General features: G+C 36.8%; 1 protein-coding gene across 1 annotated transcript in view; it reads left to right on the top strand.

Annotated features, from left to right (window-relative positions):
* The window catches only part of LOC140145808 (uncharacterized), a 54,859-nt gene that overhangs the window by 18,240 nt on the left and 15,061 nt on the right, over positions 1 to 21,558 (top strand). The window contains exons 7-22 of the mRNA XM_072167484.1: positions 189 to 428; positions 752 to 859; positions 4,151 to 4,402; positions 4,587 to 4,697; positions 4,981 to 5,226; positions 5,852 to 5,953; positions 7,655 to 7,894; positions 8,129 to 8,233; positions 9,383 to 9,625; positions 10,771 to 10,875; positions 13,110 to 13,355; positions 13,775 to 13,870; positions 16,557 to 16,685; positions 17,494 to 17,624; positions 18,772 to 18,979; positions 20,692 to 20,813. Coding sequence (XP_072023585.1) covers positions 189 to 428; positions 752 to 859; positions 4,151 to 4,402; positions 4,587 to 4,697; positions 4,981 to 5,226; positions 5,852 to 5,953; positions 7,655 to 7,894; positions 8,129 to 8,233; positions 9,383 to 9,625; positions 10,771 to 10,875; positions 13,110 to 13,355; positions 13,775 to 13,870; positions 16,557 to 16,685; positions 17,494 to 17,624; positions 18,772 to 18,979; positions 20,692 to 20,813 — 2,684 coding nt within the window. The remainder of the gene's footprint in view (positions 1 to 188; positions 429 to 751; positions 860 to 4,150; positions 4,403 to 4,586; positions 4,698 to 4,980; positions 5,227 to 5,851; positions 5,954 to 7,654; positions 7,895 to 8,128; positions 8,234 to 9,382; positions 9,626 to 10,770; positions 10,876 to 13,109; positions 13,356 to 13,774; positions 13,871 to 16,556; positions 16,686 to 17,493; positions 17,625 to 18,771; positions 18,980 to 20,691; positions 20,814 to 21,558) is intronic.

Below are 21,558 nucleotides of genomic sequence, written 5' to 3'. Positions count from 1 at the left end.
AATTTTAATAAACATCAGTATAATTTTGAGTTCAACGAAATGGGTTCATCATGACTAATAATAACATATTTTTAATAAAATTCGACTATGGCATAGTCTAACATAAACTGCAGAAGTAAGTCTACGTGCAATTAAATTACATAAATATGTTCTTAACTATTGGTGTATTTTTCCATCACTTATATTAGAGGTGACATATGCTGATGAAAGGGCGACTGATCCGGAAGACTACGCTCCAGTCGGAGATGCCACCATCACCTTCAATGACGATGAAACTACTGCAACAAAGACGATTGTCATTGAGCCTGATAATATTTTAGAATACAACGAGATGTTCTTTTTGGAAATTGAAATTCCCGCCGGATCAGCTTTGTTAGACACTGCAAGACTTGATTCCCCATCTGTGTCAGAGGTCATCATAAAAGACCGTAAGTATCTAAAAGCAGCACCCCCCCAAAAAAAAATCACGCAACGATGTAGTCAGATATAATTCGGTATTGCACAATTTTACTATGGTAGTGAAAAGAAGTTTCTGTGATTTAGTTTTGGCAATATTAAAAAGAAAACGTTTGCTCTTTATTTGATTTAATAAACGTACATGCATTTTTATACAAATATTGTTGTTCAACGGTATCTTTGAGTTGGAATGTCCTATAGGTAACAAGCCAAGCATCAATTCGTTTTGTCTAATAATGGCAACTTCCTTAAATACCTAGCTCTAGATTTCTCTAACCTACATTGTATCCTTCAGCCACATGGTACGTATTTAACTGTGCAGACTTCACCGTTATTGAGTCTACTGGACAAGTTGTGATAACTATTGTTAGAAAAGGAGATCTCCGTACCACGGGCTTTGTCTGTAAGTGAAGACCTAAGCTGCAGTAGTGTTAATGTCCAATTTGGGCATTCTAAGATATAATTATTAATATAACCTTATTAAAAGGGGTATGATAATTATTTTGGTATGCACATTGGAAATCTAGTGTTTCTAGATATTCTCTAAAATAATTTCTTATTTCCTTATACATAAATTCCAAGACTGGTCTGGACAGTCTGCATAAACCGCACGGGATAAATATTAATTGGAGTGTGTCGGGAGATGGTGTGAAATAACTGTTTGATTGAAAATGTGCTTTCCATAAGTTTAAATTGGTGCTCATAATGTAGCGAATTTGCCTAAAATGGCGGATTTAGGGAAGCTGAATATCAGGGGGATACAATTTCGGACTTTAATGCAACATGGTTCTATTATTATTATTATCAAATTTAGAGGGGTTTGAGGTTCTTAGACTTCGTCAGCAATTGGCATTCATCAGAGCTGAAATACACTTGCAATGTACCAATTTTTTTGAACATGAGCTTAAAATAGGGCTCTTAAGGCAATACTCTATTTTAAAGTGTTGCGATTTGGTAGTTCACAACATCTTGCGAATGGTAGTGAGCTTTTGGCAAAAATTGCATTGCTCATTTTGTTTGTGAGGGTGTAGAAGAATTCAAATATCACAGAAATACTTTGGTAGGTCCTGTGGTTCTTGAGTTATGTTGTAAAGAGGGCTGAAACAACAACACTTTTGTAAAATGTACATAACTCATTAACAACAATAAATTAAGCAAGTTTTCAAAGCATATGATTTGTAAAATGAACTTTTGCAAAACATCAAAGTGTTATTTTTTAATAATATATTGATTTAGACAATAAAAATCGATTTTTTTGGCTGCTTTGACCAACAATACCGTATCTACCCATACACTTCTAGTGCCCGTTTCTATTCATCGTTATGTATTCTTCTCCCGTGCATTATTTTCGCGAACTACCCTTCACAGCCCAAATTATATAAACCTGCACGCTAAACAATGCATTATCTAAAACCTGCACGCTAAACAATAGATTCTAGATAATACGTGCACGCTCAAATACTAGAAATACTACTTTCACATATACCATATAGTAGAGTTAGGTGACGCTTTCGACACAGAGGTCACATAACTATATAATTGTCTGTTCGATATATATACCATCAAAAAAGTACGAATATACATTCTGTGGTGTTAAAATGGTATAGTTACAAACGGTGTTCTATAATAGGGTACAATTACCGAATAGGGTGCAACTCGCTAGACTTGAGTCCAGTCCTCGTTTACGGAGTTTAGGGTTAGGGTTGGGGTAGGGCAGTCTTGTAATAAGACTAGTAGAGTTGCACCCTATTCGGCAATCGCTCGTGCAAATATCATTCATAAATTATGATTAATGACCTCAAATAAATCAAACATCAAATGAGAATAATCGAGCTTCTATTAATTACAAAGGGCCAAAAACAGGTGGATCATAATTATACAAGATGACACCATTGCAAAATATTCAGCATTTTACAAATGAAATACATGTAGGCCTATATCTAAAATAACATAGCCGGGCCCGGGAACACACACTAGCGCATAATATCATGATCATGCTTTATAATATTATAGGCCTTCAAACACATGTGTTTGAAGGCCTATGATAATACTGAACAAATTGTTAAATGCCAATGTCGTGTGTTTTAATATAAGTAGATTTTAAAGTTCAAATTATAGAGCTATAAAGTCCAGTTGATATTCACCGTAGTACTAGTCGGACATCTAAATCGATCGTTTCCAGGTGAACTGGTTCAGTGCTCTCTGTGTTCGAAACCACGATATTAAATGATCACAACATAAAGTCAATTGGTTACAAACCATGCGTGAATAAGTTACTAAAGTATGACGTATGGCGCAATCGATACCATTGATAGTTAACTTATACAGGGATTGATTTTCTTCACCAGTTAAATGCTACGTAGCTGGTCAATGTCCTGACGGTGTTTTTAAAATGTAAGATATTTTCCCTAATATTAAAACTAATATAATGAATGCAGCAATTAATATTGCCTATTCTTTTAATAGGCCTACACTCAAAGTGTATGACGGATAATGTACTCGTGCAAATGCATTCGTCAAGATAATTGCACTTGCCATGGAGTTATTGCATTTAGCTCTTGAGCCTATCGGCTCTCGAGCTAAATGCAATAACTCCACGGCGCGTGCGATTATCTTGACGAATGCATTGCACTCAGTTCATTATCCTTATCTTAAAGGTGGTTCGTACTCAGAAAGTTCGAATGGCCCCCTGTTATAAACTTACGGTACAAAAGCAACTGCGTGGATTCCTGATGGTCCAATGAACTCACGCTGTTTCTTTGTGTACAGTAAGTTTATAACATTCAAACTTTCTGAGTGCGTACCACTTTTTAAAAACATGATTTTAAAAGCTCCTCGCACTTTAAAACTGGTAGATTACAAGTGCATTTAATTCTGATGAACACTTATTGGTAATTTAGGTTCATTAAATATCGCCTTAAACCACAGTCAATAAATTTGATAATATCAGAATACTGTTGCTCAGATTCAGACATTTTACCCCCACTAAAATCAAACTCAGTCTCTTTAAATCCGCCATTTTAGGCTAACTCACTACATTATGAGCGCCATAAAGGAAACAAATGACAGGCACATTTTCTGTCAAACAATTGTTTTACACCATCTCCCGGTACACCCCAAATTAATATTTAGCCCGTGCGATTTATGCAGACCCCTACCAGACCAGTCTTGGAATTTTGCAAAAAAGATTTCATATTAAATGTCAAGTCTGTTATAAGAGATTATTTCGTTTTTGCAAATGAGTTTGAATATGTAAAGAGTAAAAACCAATTCATTTCAAAAATTTAGTGCTTTGTCATTACAACAAATGCCGTCCTAATTCATTGAAAAATACCATATTACCAGAAGAACCATACTAGATTCTCCGAGTGTGCAAAGTGAGAATGACAGAAACGGTTGTGCACAACACAAATAAATTCTTGATAACGGCGGCCTCTAGAGTAATTATTATTAAGAAAAACTCTGTTAATTGTTATCTGGTATCAGTGGCGCGCCTGAGGGTGTGTGTGTGTGTGAGGGGGGGGGGGGTCACCCATTTTACCGCAAATTGGGCAAATTGGGCTGAAATAATGCTCGATGGGCAACATTATGTGTTAGCCCCACCCCCACCACCAGACACACACAAAGGCCAGGGACGTCATTTTTTGGGATAACATTGATCACAACGATACAATTTAATCAATTATTATTGTAGGGATTGGAACTAGAGATCGACTAACACCCGTTGAGTTAACAGCTTCATCGGCTGCAGACTTCACATTTGTCAATACAAAAGTTGATTTTGCAATTGGGCAACCGGTGGAGACAGTTACTATAGACATAACTCACGATCTTGATGTCGAGGGCGATGAACAGTTCCAGGTGTATCTTTACGATCCTGACACAGCTGAAGCACTGGGAGATTTACATAAAGCAATCGTGACGATATATGACGATGACGACTCATGTTAGTAAAATGATACTCTTTTGAATTATTGTTATTGAAAACTATTTGATTGAGATGAACGTGAAAGCAGAACTAATATAATACAACATACACATGTTAATATTAAGGTATATGTGTTTCAAAAGTCTTGAATAAAAGCAAAATGTCGCATCACACCTTTAAATCGTCACATCTTGAATTACAGCTACGTTCGCGTTTAAGAAAGTGGTATATCATGTGACTGAATCTGGTGGTTCTGTAACCATCACTATTTTGCGTGACGGACCTCTTGTGTTTGACACTGCCGGATCTGTCGGTAAGAAAATAACAAAATAAATATAAATCAAAGTGGCCCAAAATGGTTTCATTTCCAGTGGCACAGCTCATTAATTAACAAATATATCTAAAATTTGACCTTGAATTGAGCAGCATGAGTTTGTGCACGTCTTATTCAAAGATTTTATTGTACAGTCACACTGGGTTAAAGACATGTGTCATAAAAATTGCCATGTTGAGATCATCGTGACTGCTACTGTCTGTTTCATAAAATTTGGATGTCTTTACTAGTTCTTTTATTCTATTCGTTAACATAATTGCAGATATAAGCACTGTAGATAGCCAAGATAGCAGATTCCTGACAGCTGAAAATGGTACAGATTTTGTCGGTTTTGAAAGTAAAACTATCGACTTTCCTGCCGGTGATCGGATTGCACATTACACCATCAATCTTGCTGATGGCGTAGACGTTGACAAACAAGAATACTTTGAAGTCTGTATGTCGAATCCAATGTTTGGATCCATCGCTCCACCAGAGTGCGCCATTGTTTACATTGAAGACGACGATTGTAAGCATATTATTGTGTTGATTCACTCATTTTGTTACACTCGCGTCACATAAATTGTCATATTCACTTCACAAATTTAATTTCCCTGCGGTTTCCTATCTGTCATCGTGTTGAATATAAACAAGTACAACCAGATGCATGACATATGGTCAATGACAATATAAACCTTATTTAGTTCCGAAGTTCCTAGAACGGGACCTTCGCCTTTCAAATTTGGTTAACAATGGGCTCAAGTTGAAATCCATACAACCCGTATGGATGACATAACTTTAATCTCCCACACAGGGGATTTCAAATGAGGTTGCCTGAATGAGTGACTCTGCTTGACATCGACCCCCTGTGTTGGAGAGTAAAGTCATGTCAGGATGTATGCATTTCAATTAGAATGGTCCAATGTTGACAGTTTCTCTACATGTGGGTGTGATATAATGACATGTTCCAGATATCGGTATATACTGGTAGGGTTATGGCGCACCGATGTCGTGGAATAAAGACGATCGATTGCATATTATATATTCTTAAAGACACTGACTTATCCTAATGATATCTGCGACGATTGAAGTAGTGGAGAGCGATACGACACCCGATGGTGTTGATGACATTTTTACATTCTATTTGCCTACAGCTGTGTTTGGATTCGATAAACCCATTTACTATGTAAAGGAAGACTCTTCTGTTACGGTTAACATCGTTCGTCTTGGTTGCCTTAAAGTAGAGGGCAATGTTGGTATGTACAATGTGTTGATGTTAAAAGAGGTGATCTGCAAACAGCTATATATGGCGTCCCTTAAATTTAGTAGCCTCTGAGCACTATTGGGATTAGCCTGGCTTCGGCCGAATGTTATAAATAAAAATGTATCTTAGCATATTTGGGTAGTATGATATTAAAATATACATATCCCAATGTTTGGGGTTATTCCGACTTCAAATAATGACGAAAATCTAAATTTTACTTCCACGATCTCCTACTTGTTTCACGCTTGCTGTGCCGAAATCACGGCAGTACCGAACAGACGGGTTCCCGGGATTTAGGCAGGGCTTGAGCGTGCCGAAATCACGGCAGTACCGAACAGACGGGATCCCGGGATTTAGGCAGGGCTTGAGCGTGCCGAAATCCCGGGATTTAGGCAAGCGAGATGAGTAGCGGAAAATAACGTGCATGTGCTGACACTACCAGAGAACATATCGCGTGATGGCGTGATCGCTTGCCCTGTATCTACAGAATATACTGTACAACTGTATGAAAGGGCATGAGTATATATTTGAGACGATTAATTCTTTGAGACAAATTTGAGGAAAATTCCTGCCTATTAGATTATATGAAAATAAACAAAAACAACGGTTTTTTGTGGTGGGGGGGGGGCATTTTTTCTATTAATTTTTGATAACTATGACACGTGTTTCTTGATTTTTTAAAAACTTTTGACCAGCGTGAGAAATTGTCACCCAAAGAAATGTTGAAAAATGCTCAATTTAACCAAAATATATCATTATAAAGCATGATTTTAACCCAAAGTTCAACCTTTTTTGTTGGAAGTTTATCGAAATTCAAGAAATTAATAATAAAAAAAGTCCTAAATATTTATATCTAGTTTTAAAAATAATTAAAAAATATTACCCCAAGTTATATTGTCTGGGGTCCAATAGTTTCCATAATTCAGAGTTAAGACCAACCTTAAATATCCCGGGATTTCGGCAATCCCGTGTTTTCGGCGCAACACGATAAGCGCAAGGGGGCTTTCACATAGGTTGTTCTCAAGGATTAATTAACCAACACAATGAAATACATAACCGAAAGCTGACCAGTTTTAATGACGTCATTGCATCCGCACTTGCTACAACATCACGTTCGAAGGCACCGTTCAAGATATAGTGCGAAGTTCATGGAAAATAAACGTTAGTTTTGATAAACGATCGATCACTATATATATTTATTTCACCATTTATTTAATAAACACTTCATTCTGAACAAGATTTAAATTAATACCGTGTTTTTATGCAAGAACAGTTGAGTGTAAAACGTCGAAATAACGGATCAATATAGACACTGCTTCACCAGTTTTTCTGCTGGTTGCAACTACGTCATAACATGTGACTAAAAAACTAAACGTGGATGCGTATCGGAAATACAGCCGACGTGAGTGATAAAAAAAATACGATTATTATCGTTATCGGAATAGTCGGAATAGCCCCAAACTTGTGTGCGATATGTGTATTTTAATAACATGTTACCCATATATAAACATTGTTATTTCATGTTGTTTTTTTAGTTTAGTTTTATTTTTATTAAAGAGGACATCCTACTTTGGATGCAAGGTTATCAGGGAAATTTATCCTTGTAAATTCTGTCGGTTCATCAATGCAGATTGGACAAATATCAAAAGTTGCTAGTATGTTTCCTTGTTCTCGTGTTCTTAATTTCATTCAGTTATCAGTACAAATAACGTAACTGCGTTTGCGAATGCCGATTATAGATCCATAACCAACAGAATCCTACCTTTCAAAGTCCAGCAAACAAATCATTCACTCGATGTTGTGACGTCGTCACCTGACTTTCGCGTTGAAGGAGAAGAACGTTTCGAATTATGTCTAAGTAATCCTGTTCAAGGTGTTTTAGGACTATATGGACTGATTCGATGCACGACCGTTGTCATAGAAGATTGTGATAGTAAGTGTGTATTTGCGTAAATAAATATTTTATTGACTGTGCAAAGCTTGTTTCTTTGTTTTACCAAGGACTTACAATTGTCACATCTATATTATAATTTGGTTGATTTTTCACAAGAATGAAGTTCTGTTCTAAGATAAATATTATACTGAAATCTGGTTCTAGCAAATTTCATCGATATACCATATAAATTGTTTCAAATGTCTCATGATTAGTTATTTTCATATTTTGCAGCCGAAGTCGCATTCGGGGACGCGACATACACTGTAAATGAGGGTGTTGGTGTTGTAACTGTCAAAGTTGTCCGAAGAGGTTATCTCAATAATATCAACAGTGTCGGTAAGACAAATAATAATTAAATGCATCAATACTCAGCTATTCTCCCGTGAGGAAAGAGATGACACAGGTATGGCGCGTTTACTTATAAACAATCACGTGTTCATATTGAGATAATTAATTGGGTTCAGGGTGGACGCTGCGATGCAATGTGGACTCTACTATCCCTGGCATTTATTGCGTTAGCTTGAACAGTAACTCCGTTGACCCGAACTAGTAAAATACGGATGCGAATAATTTCGTAAATGGGGCATGTTCTTTGTTGTTTCACATGCGATAATATTGTAGTTGCATATTTCTCTGGACATCTGCAAATTCAGGCATTCGCCAACGATAGTTGCAACGGTGTTAATCCCGAGCCAGTGATCTTGCCGAGCTAACCTCGGATTTTTCAAGCTAAAGCAGTAGCCCAAAGACCGTGCGTATACCTGATTAACGACAGACGGATTCAGCCAAAAACTCTAGCTTAAAGCCCAAATGTACGATCTTTTTGAATATTTGGATTTTCCTTTTTTCCTCAAAAATGATAAAATAGTTAGCATGCAATCATTTTGAAAGTTCCCAATACATTTGGACGCGAAAAACATTGAAAGTTTGCAAAGAATCAACATCATACACTTCACCTATATCACTCAAAATATCTCGCACCTTTTGGATTAGGACGGCGAGTGTGGCATCGGAGTTAGTCTCCTACGCAGCCAGTTTGGTTACGCTCCTACCACGTGTAGAGGGGGCGTAACCAAACTGGCTTCGTAGGAGACTACGATTTGCGATCGTTCCGACATATTATCATAATCTGAAAAATTATGATAATATGTAGGACCGACAGAAAATCATCCCGTTTTACTACAAATAGGGCGAATTTGACAGTTTGCTCATAGATTTAAGTTAGAACATGTGCAAGTATTACAAATATGCCCCCAAAAAAATCGGTTTTGAAAAAAAAGTATATTCTAAAAAAAGATCGTACATTAAGGCTTTAATATCATCACAGCCATCGACAAAGTGATTCACTTCAAATGGTATACCCCATTTGAATATGTATACAAGGATGATTTTAGATCTCCTTTAAGCACAGTTTATAAAAATTACCCGAACTTATTCTGAATTCCACGCTTAAGACCTTATGGCTCTGTTCCTACACCACTACAGATGTTGTATCGATAGATGTTAATGCCAAAGCTGGTGCTACTAATGACTACGATGAAGTCGTTCATACCGTAGTGTTTGGTAAAGGTGATGATCCTCATGAAACGACGGTTTGTTTTGATATCATTGTTAACGATGACGATGTAGTTGAGCATTTGGAGACGTTTCATTTGGTACTACAAAATGTCAGCAAGGGCCTTATCGGCGAGCCCAGGATTGCAGAGGTCTTTATTGAAGACAACGATGGTGAGTGTCTTAAATATAAACGTGCGTATAGACGCTTGAATTTGTGTCTCACTGGGAAACGTCGCAAAACCGACTTAACAGGACGTGTCTTACATTATGCTCTCAGGCAAGACACGTTATTCTATTTTTCATGTTTCTTATGTTTTGTATTGATGAATATATGTCTAACTATGAGGTACTACACGATTTATACAAAATGTAGTTATTGATGAATGCATGACTAACTATGAGGTACTACATGATTCATACAATGTAGTTATTGATGAATACATGTCTATGAGGTACTACATGATTTATACAATATAGTTATTGATGAATACGTGTCTAACTATGAGGTACTAAATGATTTATATAATGTAGTTATTGATGAATGCATGTCTAACTATGAGGTACTACACGATTTATGCAATGTAGTTATTGATGAATGCATGTCTAACTATGAGGTACTACATGATTTATACAATGTAGTTAAGGTTTACAATTCAGGAAATACTTTCACAGATTGAGTGTGTGGTGTAGAACACATCTGGCTTTTACAGCTCAAAATTCGGCTGTTTGTTTTGCAACACGATGCGTTAAATGGTTACCAAATAAAAAAACCCAAAAGAAGCAAAAACATAAGCTATTTCAGGCCACTGCCTTTAGCTGGCCTATTTTAACAACATAATGATGGTTTGCAGAGGCGTAGATCCGGAGGGGGGTATGGGGATGGTCCATACAATCATCCCCAAATGTTGACGCCTGTATGTGGGTTTCTGACCAAATTAACCATATATTTGGCCATTTTAGCTCCAAAGGTTCAAATTTTTCCGCTATTGCATCATATTTCACAAGTTTAGGTTCAAAATGGCAAAACATTTTGCGCGCCAATAAACTTATTCTGTCGCTGGTGCTGGATTCACTACCGGTATACTTCGAGAATATTTTTACAACCCCATCCCCCCCTCCATGTCAACAAGAAATCTACGCTAATGGTTTAATGTCACCTATGGACAAACGCTTTCCTAGCCTTTCCTAGCTATTTAGCTTATGAATGTTGTTATTATAAGTTATCGAATAAAAAGAGGAATGTAGAAAACCCGGGGTAGAAAAAAAATATATGAAACTGACACTTTTAACAAACTCCTTATGTGTGTTTATTTTAGTAAGCTACAGCTTGGACGCTACTAAGTACCATGTATCCGAATCCGATGGTGAAGTTATATTAACGGTAACAAGGGATGGTAATCTGGACCAAGAAACTTCAATTGGTAGGTGTATAATCAGAACATTATGCTAAGAATAATCTCTTGGCGACTGCAAAACATAACGGCAACTGTGCAATTCTTTGTGTTATCGCAGTGTGGTTGCCTGGTTTAAGAAGTTGTATATAAAACGGACAAAAATTGATATCAACGAAGGGTGTTCTTGTGTCACGTCATCTCATCGACCCCACAGCCCCACCCCACGCACACACAACTCAGCTCTCTGTCATACGGCTAAAGAGAATGAGTTTGGTTAATTTTGGACTGAAACAGGCGAAATGGAAGAAGGGCGTCGCAGATTGTGCCGTCTTTGTCAATATTGTATGGTTATATTCACCTTGTTGGTACACATGGCACAGGGGACCGTATTGTTCCCACGGTCCGTGATTTCTGGGCTGGGGGTGAGTACGGGTTAGGCTATGCATGCCACTGTAGTATTGAGGAAACTGGACTTCTCTGAACATCACAGAAATTGAAAGTTTGAATCCGCAATTTAATAACTGCTATTGAAACAAAATATCGCAGAATATTTCACGCGCTCGCTTGTGTCGGTTGGGGTCAGTAAACACAGAAATGTTTTTTTTTTATATAAAACGTTATAAACGTGTTATGGATTTGGTCAAAACGATTTTAAAAACATTTATATGCCCGGCTATATAACTAGGGATTCAATCATGTTTCACCGTTGTTCATCACCGTTTAACAACGATGCGGTTGCGTCGTCTGCGTGGTTTATTTCGCGAGGGCAGCTTTAGCTGCCCGAGCTAAGTAAACCACGCAGACGCGCCGGACGCGAGTTGTTAAACGGTGATGAACAACGGTGAAACATGATTGAATCCTTTCAACAACGAAAAGAAGCTAAAGATCGTATAATTCACGATTATTTCACGAGGAATGTCAGTTAATCATTGCCACTCATCTTTACAAAAACTTCGATGATTTCTCTGTTGATATCAGCAATAAAACTATGGCCTACAGAATAAAACAGCCCGTAAAACGGCAATGTTTAGCCGCTACCTGAAAATACTGATTTCAACCAGGGATTCAACTTGCAAGCTTGCACACGCTCAAAAGTTCCAGACATGACGAATTTTACGCGCCCTCGCGTAACGCGTAGTCTCGCTCGCGTTCGCGTATACGCTACAGTAAAAGTGTGGATTCATCATGGATTAACAACGGTTGGCTCCTGTACAAAGGTATAGGAGGAGTTGTTGAAAGGTAATTTAAACATTGTTAAAATGTTTTATATATCAAAACAAAATCACTACAGCTACATTTTAAAAATGTTATTGCAAAATGTTTTTTGGCAAATATTGTGGTATGTTAGAATATTTTGCACTAAATGTTTCAACAATGTTTTCTAAATGTTATTAACACGTTGTATACCCTGTATAAAACCTCGACTCTTTAACGTTTTCTGTACAACGTTTTCTATTTGTTGTGTACAAAGAACTAATACATACCTAAGTCAGAATCATACAAGTGTCCCTGTATGGTATATGAATGAGAGTTTGTTGGTCAAAAGAATGGTATATAAAGTTTAGAAAAAAAGATACTGAGTCAAATATAATCATATAGAAATACGTGAAATAAAATTACTGTGCTCCTTACTACACTCTTTCATACCTGTAGCATTAAACGGGCACTAGCCACCAAGTGCATAATGTAAATTGCATCATTTACATCTGTGCTAATATAAAATATAATTGGATGAGACGAAAAAAATGGTTTATTGTGAGGATGTAGGGTTCTAGGCAAGCTAATAAGTACGTAGATGTATAAGTACATTTCAGTTCAGTTCAGTTCTCTCCAAATGGAAGAGATTTGCTATTAAAATAGTCTAATGAACAACACAAAATGTACTGTTTTACCCGTGAGTACAAAATATTGATTTATATGAACGGGGCATTAAACTAGTCAGTACTTAGACACATAAAGCTAATGAACATGTTCATTGAACATTTTGAACATAATCATTTCTGAAAACATAATATTATGAAGGACATTGAATTACAAAGGGGTCGTTGACTTTACCTGTGTTATAATCTCTGCGTATACCATAATTATATTCATTTAAGGGAATGTCGAACCAGTTACCCCAAATATATTCAAATCAAGGATTCCTAATTAAGAGTTTGATGAGTGCCTTTATGCAGAGAGGTTAAATAGTCTTCAATTGAAAGATACAAAGGTAACAGAAATAATCTACGACAAAGATAAATGTTTTTATTTTGTGACAGACATTTTCACCAGAGACATATCCACATCTTCATCTGAGCCCAACCAAGACTACCTGCCACTTCTGGAAGAACTTTCTCACAATGTCATTTTTGCTCCGGGTGAAACCTCTAAGACTGTGACCATCGATATTGTAGATGATGCCTTCTATGAATTACCTGAGCAGTTTGCTGTAATACTGACGAGTGACATAGCCGCTCAACTCAGTGCACCAAGTCGTGCAGTGGTGACTATCAAGAGTGATGACAGTAAGTAACTTTCCGTCCAACCATAAATATTGCCTTTCCTTTTGACATCGCATGCTGTTTAGACGGAAAAATGAACAATATTATAATATTTTTCTTGAAATAAAAGTTTTAATCTGTTATTTTTTATTTACAGTTAGTGTTCAAATGGCAAGGTCCAATATGGTTATATTTATAGGGCACATAATTTTTAATTTTATTATTTTTTATTTCAGTCATGAAAAGACAAACATTTATAGATATGCTTGTAAGAAGCTGATACAATGCTTTAAATGGAATGCAATCAGAGTCTACGAAACGTACAACCCATAATCCATTGTAATATAGTAGTAAGGGGTGTAATTTACGTAAAGTTTAAAGCATTATCATCGTATTTTACCAGACGATAATTTAATATTTGATACATTAAATATTTGTTTCAGTCATATGCGCTTTCGATTGTCAAAATGGCGGCTTCTGTGTTCGGCCAAATGAATGTCAGTGTGCGGACGGGTATACAGGCACACATTGTGAAGAAGGTAAACATTCTGAAATTTACTTTTTTTTAATTAAACGCAGTGATAAATCAATCGACATAATGAGTACCTTATGATTTCCACATATTGTCCGGCTGCCAAACTCAATTTTGCCACAGAAGCTTGTTTTGGTGTCCATAGTTTTGTTTTTGATGGATAATCTATAATGCTTCTCAAGACCACCAACTTGAAAAATAATTTTACTGGACCTCTGTCATTGTTATCTTTGACCTTTCTGCTTATAACTCCAGAATGGATCGCCATGACAAGTAGACTTCTCCGTAGTCCACTTGTCCATTTTGCACACTCTGGCTATTACATTTAAGCATAAAACTCAGATGTGTATTAATTTGTGTGCAATTGATAGATTTTCACACCTGATCTTTTCAGTCACCGTACTCCCTCTGTTTGCTAGCTTCCCAAGTGGGCTACTTACTTTGAATTGCGGTTAACATTTTAAACACAGTTCTATATGTAAAGCTATTAGTAAATAATGTATAGCTATAGTCGGCCTAAATAAAAATTATTATGTACCGGTATATTATATAATGTAGGCCTATGGGGGTGGGGTGGGTGCAGAGGTGTGTGAGGTGGGTAGTGGGGTGTGTATGTAGGGAAACTTTGTGGTGGTACTCAACACACTTTAACCATGACTTTCAATGCAAGGCTCATTGTTGCCACAAATGTTTTCTTCCTTTAGCTAATTTAGGTTTTTATAAACGTCCATGTTTAACCTTGTATTGTTTTGGCTGTTTCATTATGACTTTCTGTGGGTTTCCAAAAGCAGTTTCAAATAAACACAAACAAAAGGCACCATACCCAGTCACCCTCATGACAATTGAAACACTAGGTCAAGTATTAACATCCAAGTTATTCTGTTTTTAGCAAGCAATCCGTCACTATGTCTTGCGCCATTATCGCGCACGCTAATCTGGTCTCTCGTGTTGATCTATGGACATCCGTCACACATCCGTCACTATGTCTTGCGCATAAAAGTCGGATCAAGGAAAGACTTCGAAGCATCCGTCGGTTCTTTACGCTTATTATTAAACGCTTTTTTCATGATAAAACCGACTCGTCACGAGTGCCCACGACATACATGGCATATATGTATTTGAGTATTTACTCCTAATCTTACTAATACTCACTCTCATGATATAGCAAATCACACAAGCTGTAACTTCTTTTTACAAAACGCCAATGATTGTATTCAGTTTTTACCAATTTACACTGTATTATCTGTAAATTTGGAGCCGCCTCTAAACGCCTCTGAACATATTTTGATCATCTTTCAATAACCTACTCATAAAAAGGATCATATTTTCATTTTTATTACTTAATCATCCCTTTTATATTGTAAAGCTTTGAAATAATGTCTCTAAATAATTGTCGAATCAACTCGAACCATTTAAAAATTTATTAAAAGTTATATTTTACTAAAATAATGATCCATTGAATATCTGCTCTACGTAAAAGTTTTTGGTTTATACCCAGTTATCAACATCCGTCAAGAAATCATGTAGGTTTCAATGAACAATATTGAATTACGTACGTTCAAATTGAAAAATAATGTTTTTACATACTGACGGATGTGACAGATACGCCATACAATTTAGTTGTTTTTCCGAGTAATGGGCGTTTTACATAGTGACGGATGTTTAGATACGCCACTATGTAAAACGTCAGGTAATGTAATAGCTTGTAATATATCAACATCCGCCATTTGCATAATTAATTAACTATTTAATTATGCAAACTTGAGCATCAAATCTTGGTAATATTATACTACTCACTATTTAAAATACATTGACCAATTTTCATAAAAATGACAAAAATCAACATTCGTCACTATGTAATACACCCGACGAAATGTCTGAAATAATTCCAAAAGTGTATGCATGTTATTAAGCACTATTTTATCAGTGTAAATCCGTTGAGATTCAACAGTGAACCTCATTGTAAGTACTGTTTTTTGAATGTTTTGTATGAATAACGCACGATATGTTTATGATATATACTGAAAATTTCTCCCAACGTGTACCAAGGTTTCCGTAGTGTAGTAGCGTCTTCGCCTGCAACGCAGAGGGTCCCGAGATCGATTCCCACTCCCGGCTGTTATAATTGTTTTTCTTCCCATTCATTTTGAATCCAAAAATATTAATTTTCATGTGAAAATGTATACATTGCACTGAGAATTTTTTTCTGTAAATGGGGCCAATAGAGCTAAAAACGCACATCGGCACGGGGCGTTCAACGTCCAGGCAATGTTGCCGTCATATTGTCTGTTTTGTTTACGCTATTGGCTGTTGCCACATTGAATAATGTCGTCCACCGTCGTCTGGCAAAATATATTAGTTGACCATCGTTCAGAGTGAAAGCGCATAAATAAATCCTCCTCCTTTCCATGTTTAATTATTGTGAAAACGGTTATCAGTTTTGAAGCTACGCTTTTTGTGAAGGCTTAATATAAATATGTTATTTGGTAATTATTTCTATCCATGTTTGAATAACGCGTATTGTACACGTAAAACGGCAAATCCGAATATGGGAAAATCAAATAAAACTAGTTGCCCATTTCAAATTTGACGTTATATGTGTCACTGCAAAATACGAGACCTGTTCAGTTAGATGCAATCATTTATTTATATTATGCTTGATTAATTACTTGGGTTTTTCCCCATTTAAATAGATATAAATGAGTGTGAGTTACTACCGCCAGTCTGCATTGGAAATAACATCAGGTGTTTTAACAGAGTTGGAACATACACATGCGTCTGCACGGATCCAGAATATAGTCTTGAAGGCAATCGTTGTGTTCGTAAGTCAATAGTAAACTAATGTAACATGATGCAACTGCTGCACGCCACTTTTAACCAAAGGAGAATAAAATAATATACCATGACTTGAAAACGTTTCAAGTTCATTGCATGGTTTTGCATTGCGTGTCTGTTAGTTGGAATGGTTGCTGTTGAATAGCCAATCAGTCGGGAGCACGGTGGCCTAGCGGAACGGGCACTGACTCATAATCGGAAGGTGCGACGCCATCGTGTTGTGCGCTTGAGTAAGGCACTTTATCTCGATTACTCCTCTCCACCCTGGTGTTTAAATGGGTACCGGCATTCTTAAATGCTGGGAAGGTAACAGACTCGCTGTAGAGGAGGTGTAGCGATCCCCCTATAGCAACATTACATGGAGGAGTCTGGCCCAATCGCCAATGAAAGAGAGATGGGCACTCCGACCACAGTTTATACAGGATCGTCTCCTTTACCTTTACCTTAGCCTATCAGACCAAACAATACCATTTGCCTGGGATATGTAGAGCATGTGGAATGCTTGCATGGGCAATAAAGGTTTACTTTGTGCACTGGTAATCACGGAAACTAGCCGAATACTAACACGACTAATTATCGCTTTAAACATTCTTTTAAACACTGCTACAAATAGTCATTACTTTGGATCTCGAGCTAACCTAAATCGGACATATCACCAAGTTTCAAGTTAAACATGTATTTCAATCTGATATCAAACTAATTATGAAACAAAATAGATCAGCATAGTACAGTGATTAAGTTTGAGATTCAAGTTTAGATTCCCGGTTGAGAATAATCCGCTCTCTCTCTCTCCAGGTGAAACGAGAACCATTATTGGACGAATCTACGCAGATGGGTTAAACGGCCAATCGCTACGATTCGTAGAAGACATGTATGACACTCACAGTGACGAATTTCAACGCCTGGCGGATATTATCGTGCTTGAAGTTAGTAATAAAAAGTTATATAATGTAGTTCCAAAAGTCAGCAATTAATTTAATGAAACACACTTTTTAAGCAGAATATTACTGATGCATAGTGTATTGAACTCAGTTGGTAGACGTGAAAGCCCTTCGCCTCTAATGCATAACCTGCATTGGCTGCCTATCCATGACAGAATCAAGTTAAAGATATGTATGTATGTGTGTCTATAAATGTTTAGAAGATAATACTCCCCAATATTTATGTGTTTTACTCTCTCATAGAGAAAATACCTTCAACTCGTTGTAGGACAGGATCTTCCAAAGACACCACATTACTAAGAGCTCGTGTTGGTAAAAATGCATCGGTGACAAATCGTTTTGTGTTGCGGCACCTTCATTGTGGAACAACCTCCAACGTACCATCAGGGAGGCTTCATCATTTCACTCTTTCAAAAAAATGCTTAAGTGTCATTTGTATCCAGAATGTTGATATATTTTTGTTTATTTTGTTTATTTTTAAAAGCTGCATCTTTTAGGTCAAATTTAAGACCTCATTCGGTGTAATTGTTCAAGAAATAAAGACACGACTATCCAAAAATACAAGGAAGATGCAAATTTGAAAGTTGCAGTTTGCCATATTGCATGCCCTATTGATTTGTACACAAAGCGTTCGCGAATAAGAGAACGAGCGCCGTGCTTTCATTGATTAGCACGTTAAAACTAGCATCGTGCTTTCATTGATTAGAACACAAAAGTGCAACTGTCTTTATTTAGGATATACAGGGGTGAACACAACTGGTACCTTGATTCTTTTGCTTACTGTATAATGTGATTTACACGACTCCAATAATGTATGATCCCTTGAGATTTTTATTTGAAAAAACAACTACTTGTGTCACAGGGTCTTTTGTCATGTGGGCTGCATTGGTAACGCCACAAGGGCAACATGGTGACATTCACTTAATCAGTCAGAACAAAAACGTTAGGGGCACATTTCCACATCCCCTTTCCTCCCCCTCCCCCAGTCCGGAATCATTCCCGGTGACAAACCACTGTATACCTCCAAAGAGTGTATTCGTATTGTTTTACTTCCACATATCTTCTGCAAAGTACACCAGTATATTTTGTTTTCGCTTTTAACCGATATCATGGTCATTTCTTCCATACATAGCTTGGGAATAAACTGGCAACCATCGGAGGTGACGTATCTGTATTAAAGCTATTCCCCACAGAAAACGGGGGCATCGGAGCCGTAATTGGAACAACAGTAGCGGCGTCTTCGCCTGTTGACGGGACGGATGTTAATGCCCTAATCGCAGCAAGTATAACTCAGGAAGGTTATTTGGGAACAAGTGGTTTGTCAGTTGCACGACCAGCAGGTAATTACCCATAAAAACATGGATGGAACTGCTACACCAACAGCGTAGTTGTTTGTTGCAAATTTTAAGCACACAAAAGTTTGTTTTTAAATAGCTCTCACTATCTTCATTATGATCAGCATCATAAATACCATAATAATCACTATCATCATCATCTTTAACATCATCATTATAATCATCATCATTATCATCATATCATTTATCATCTTGAATTTGTCGTTTTTATTGCAAAAGTTGTTTACTGTCTTTTTTAGTTATCATCAGACAAAATTTTGATTGTGCATTGATGCAATTTGTGTGACTAATTGCTGCATTTCTATTTGAATAACATCTTATTTATATTATATAGAGTAACCTCATTCGTAAGTCTGTGCTGCTCTCACTGAGGGCGCTGTTTAACATTTTGTGATAATCTGCATTTGTCACAACTCTATTCTATATATGCCATTATATACCTCATCTAAAGATTCCCGCCATCTGATTGGTTAAAAGCGCGGGCATAGTTTTGACCATTCCCCGTGTATAGTTCTGCCTGTGCTTTGTTTCCAACGTTTAAATGATATTACGCACGCGTTAATGTTTTCGCTCCCTAAATAATTACGCGGAAATCTCAAATTGTAAGATGTGCCGTTCGCATTGAAACTATTAATTTATCTTCCCAAAATCGATGTTTTTAGCCAAACAGATGACAAGAATCTTAAGATTTGGTTTAAAAAATAAATATTGACTGCTTTTTATTCAGGGCATGGTTAAAATAATAGGCCCGCGGTAATCTCAAAACCATGACTATGCCCCTCAGTTACGCCTCGAGCCATAGTCATAGTTGTGAGATCACATTGGGCCTATAATTTTATCCATGCCCCTCATAGCAGTCAATATTTGTATAGTCACCAATAGTCACCATGCATTATGTTGCTTGTATTGGATTTTAGATTTGCATAGATTATCATCATACACTGTGTACTTTCATTTTGGACAAAATTGAGTCCATTTTCAAAGAGAATACAACAACAAATCCTGAATACATGTCTGTCATGCTTCCATTTCATACTGGTTCCAGATGGCTCCGTTCTGTCCCGGGGGGGGGGGGGGACACTCCCATGTTGGCTTAATTTTCATTTGATCTGTCACTCAAAGACCCTTATCTTGCAATTTAAACAGCATCTGTCATTTATCACTGATTCTGTTTCTTATTTTGAAAGACCCTTATCTTGCAATTGGAACAGCATCTGTCATTTATCACTGATTCTGTTTCTTATTTTGAAAAAATGAATAAATTTAAGCCATTAAGAACTAGACAGCCAGTGTTCAAGGTTTCTGTAGCACTGTTTCGGCTCTTACCCAAAGGTTCCATTTTCTCTCGCCAAATGCCCCTTACTGCGAAAATATCAGCCCTATGCCTATATCCGGGCGTTATAAATCTTCTTCTGCATCTCAATTCGTTGAATTTCGAACTCAATACTTAACCTTTGCCGAGCGGTCATATTCATGCCTCGCTCCTCGCCTTTGTAATCAAGTGCCAGTTAACATCAAACTTGTTGGGTATTTGGACATCATCTTTTCAAAATTGCTTACAACTAATGACATTCTTTATTTTAAATTGATGTAGTAGTATATTTTGCTGTACATTCATTGTATAATCATTGCAGCCCTTGGTGCCTCGATTATAGCGCATTGGTGCAATTTCTTTTTTTCTTTTCTTTTATCATCAGGGCAATACACGCGAGATATCGGTGGCATATTCTACGCTAGCGACGGGGAGAAAATTGATTTTAGTCTACTGGACACAAACAGTCCAAAGTTCAAACAACTTGCCAGTGAAGTTGAACCACCAGTACGTGTAAAAATAATTTCTATCATTCAAGACTCCCCCTAAAATTCAGGAAAAGTTAAGAATTTTTGGCACAAAGCATCGGTATGGTTTTCGTTTACATTAAGGGGAGTGATGATTTTGGCAATCACTATAAACACGGACTATTTGACAGAGCACAGGTCTGTCTGTTTAAGTTCAAATGTTTCATAATAGACTTCAGATACAAAAATTCAACTTATTTTTCAATATCCTTCTAATGATAATAACTGATATGTCCGACGGCACAATGGAACACTACCTTACCTACATCAGCTCCCCTTGTTAATAATAAATATGCCGGAGTGGATGCTATACGTGTGTCATGCGCAGTAATTTTTTCCTCATACCATGGTAATACTCAATATTTAACTAATATCCAAAATTATCATTAGAATATTTTTAACATAAAGGATTGTGAACTTTTAAACAATAATAGTCGAATTTGACTAGGTCCTTACGGAAATAAGATCTCACACAATGTCAATCCGTCGTCCGTATTCCATAGTGGCGTATAGTGGGGCGCCGCGAATAAACAACTTTTCGAGAAAATCGGGTTTGAAGAAATGCCAATTTAAAATCGAGTTGTGTAAATCAGACATTCATTATATTTTGTAAATGATGTGAAATTTCTGTAGTAAACTAAATAGATTTTATTGTTATATATTTTTCAAAAGAAATAAATACATAATATTGCTGGCAAACTGACAATAAAACTATACGTCACTAT

The sequence above is a fragment of the Amphiura filiformis genome, chromosome 2 (genome assembly GCF_039555335.1).
Source record: "Amphiura filiformis chromosome 2, Afil_fr2py, whole genome shotgun sequence".
Lineage (NCBI taxonomy): Eukaryota > Metazoa > Echinodermata > Ophiuroidea > Amphilepidida > Amphiuridae > Amphiura > Amphiura filiformis.
This window is presented reverse-complemented; position numbering and strand designations above follow the sequence as displayed.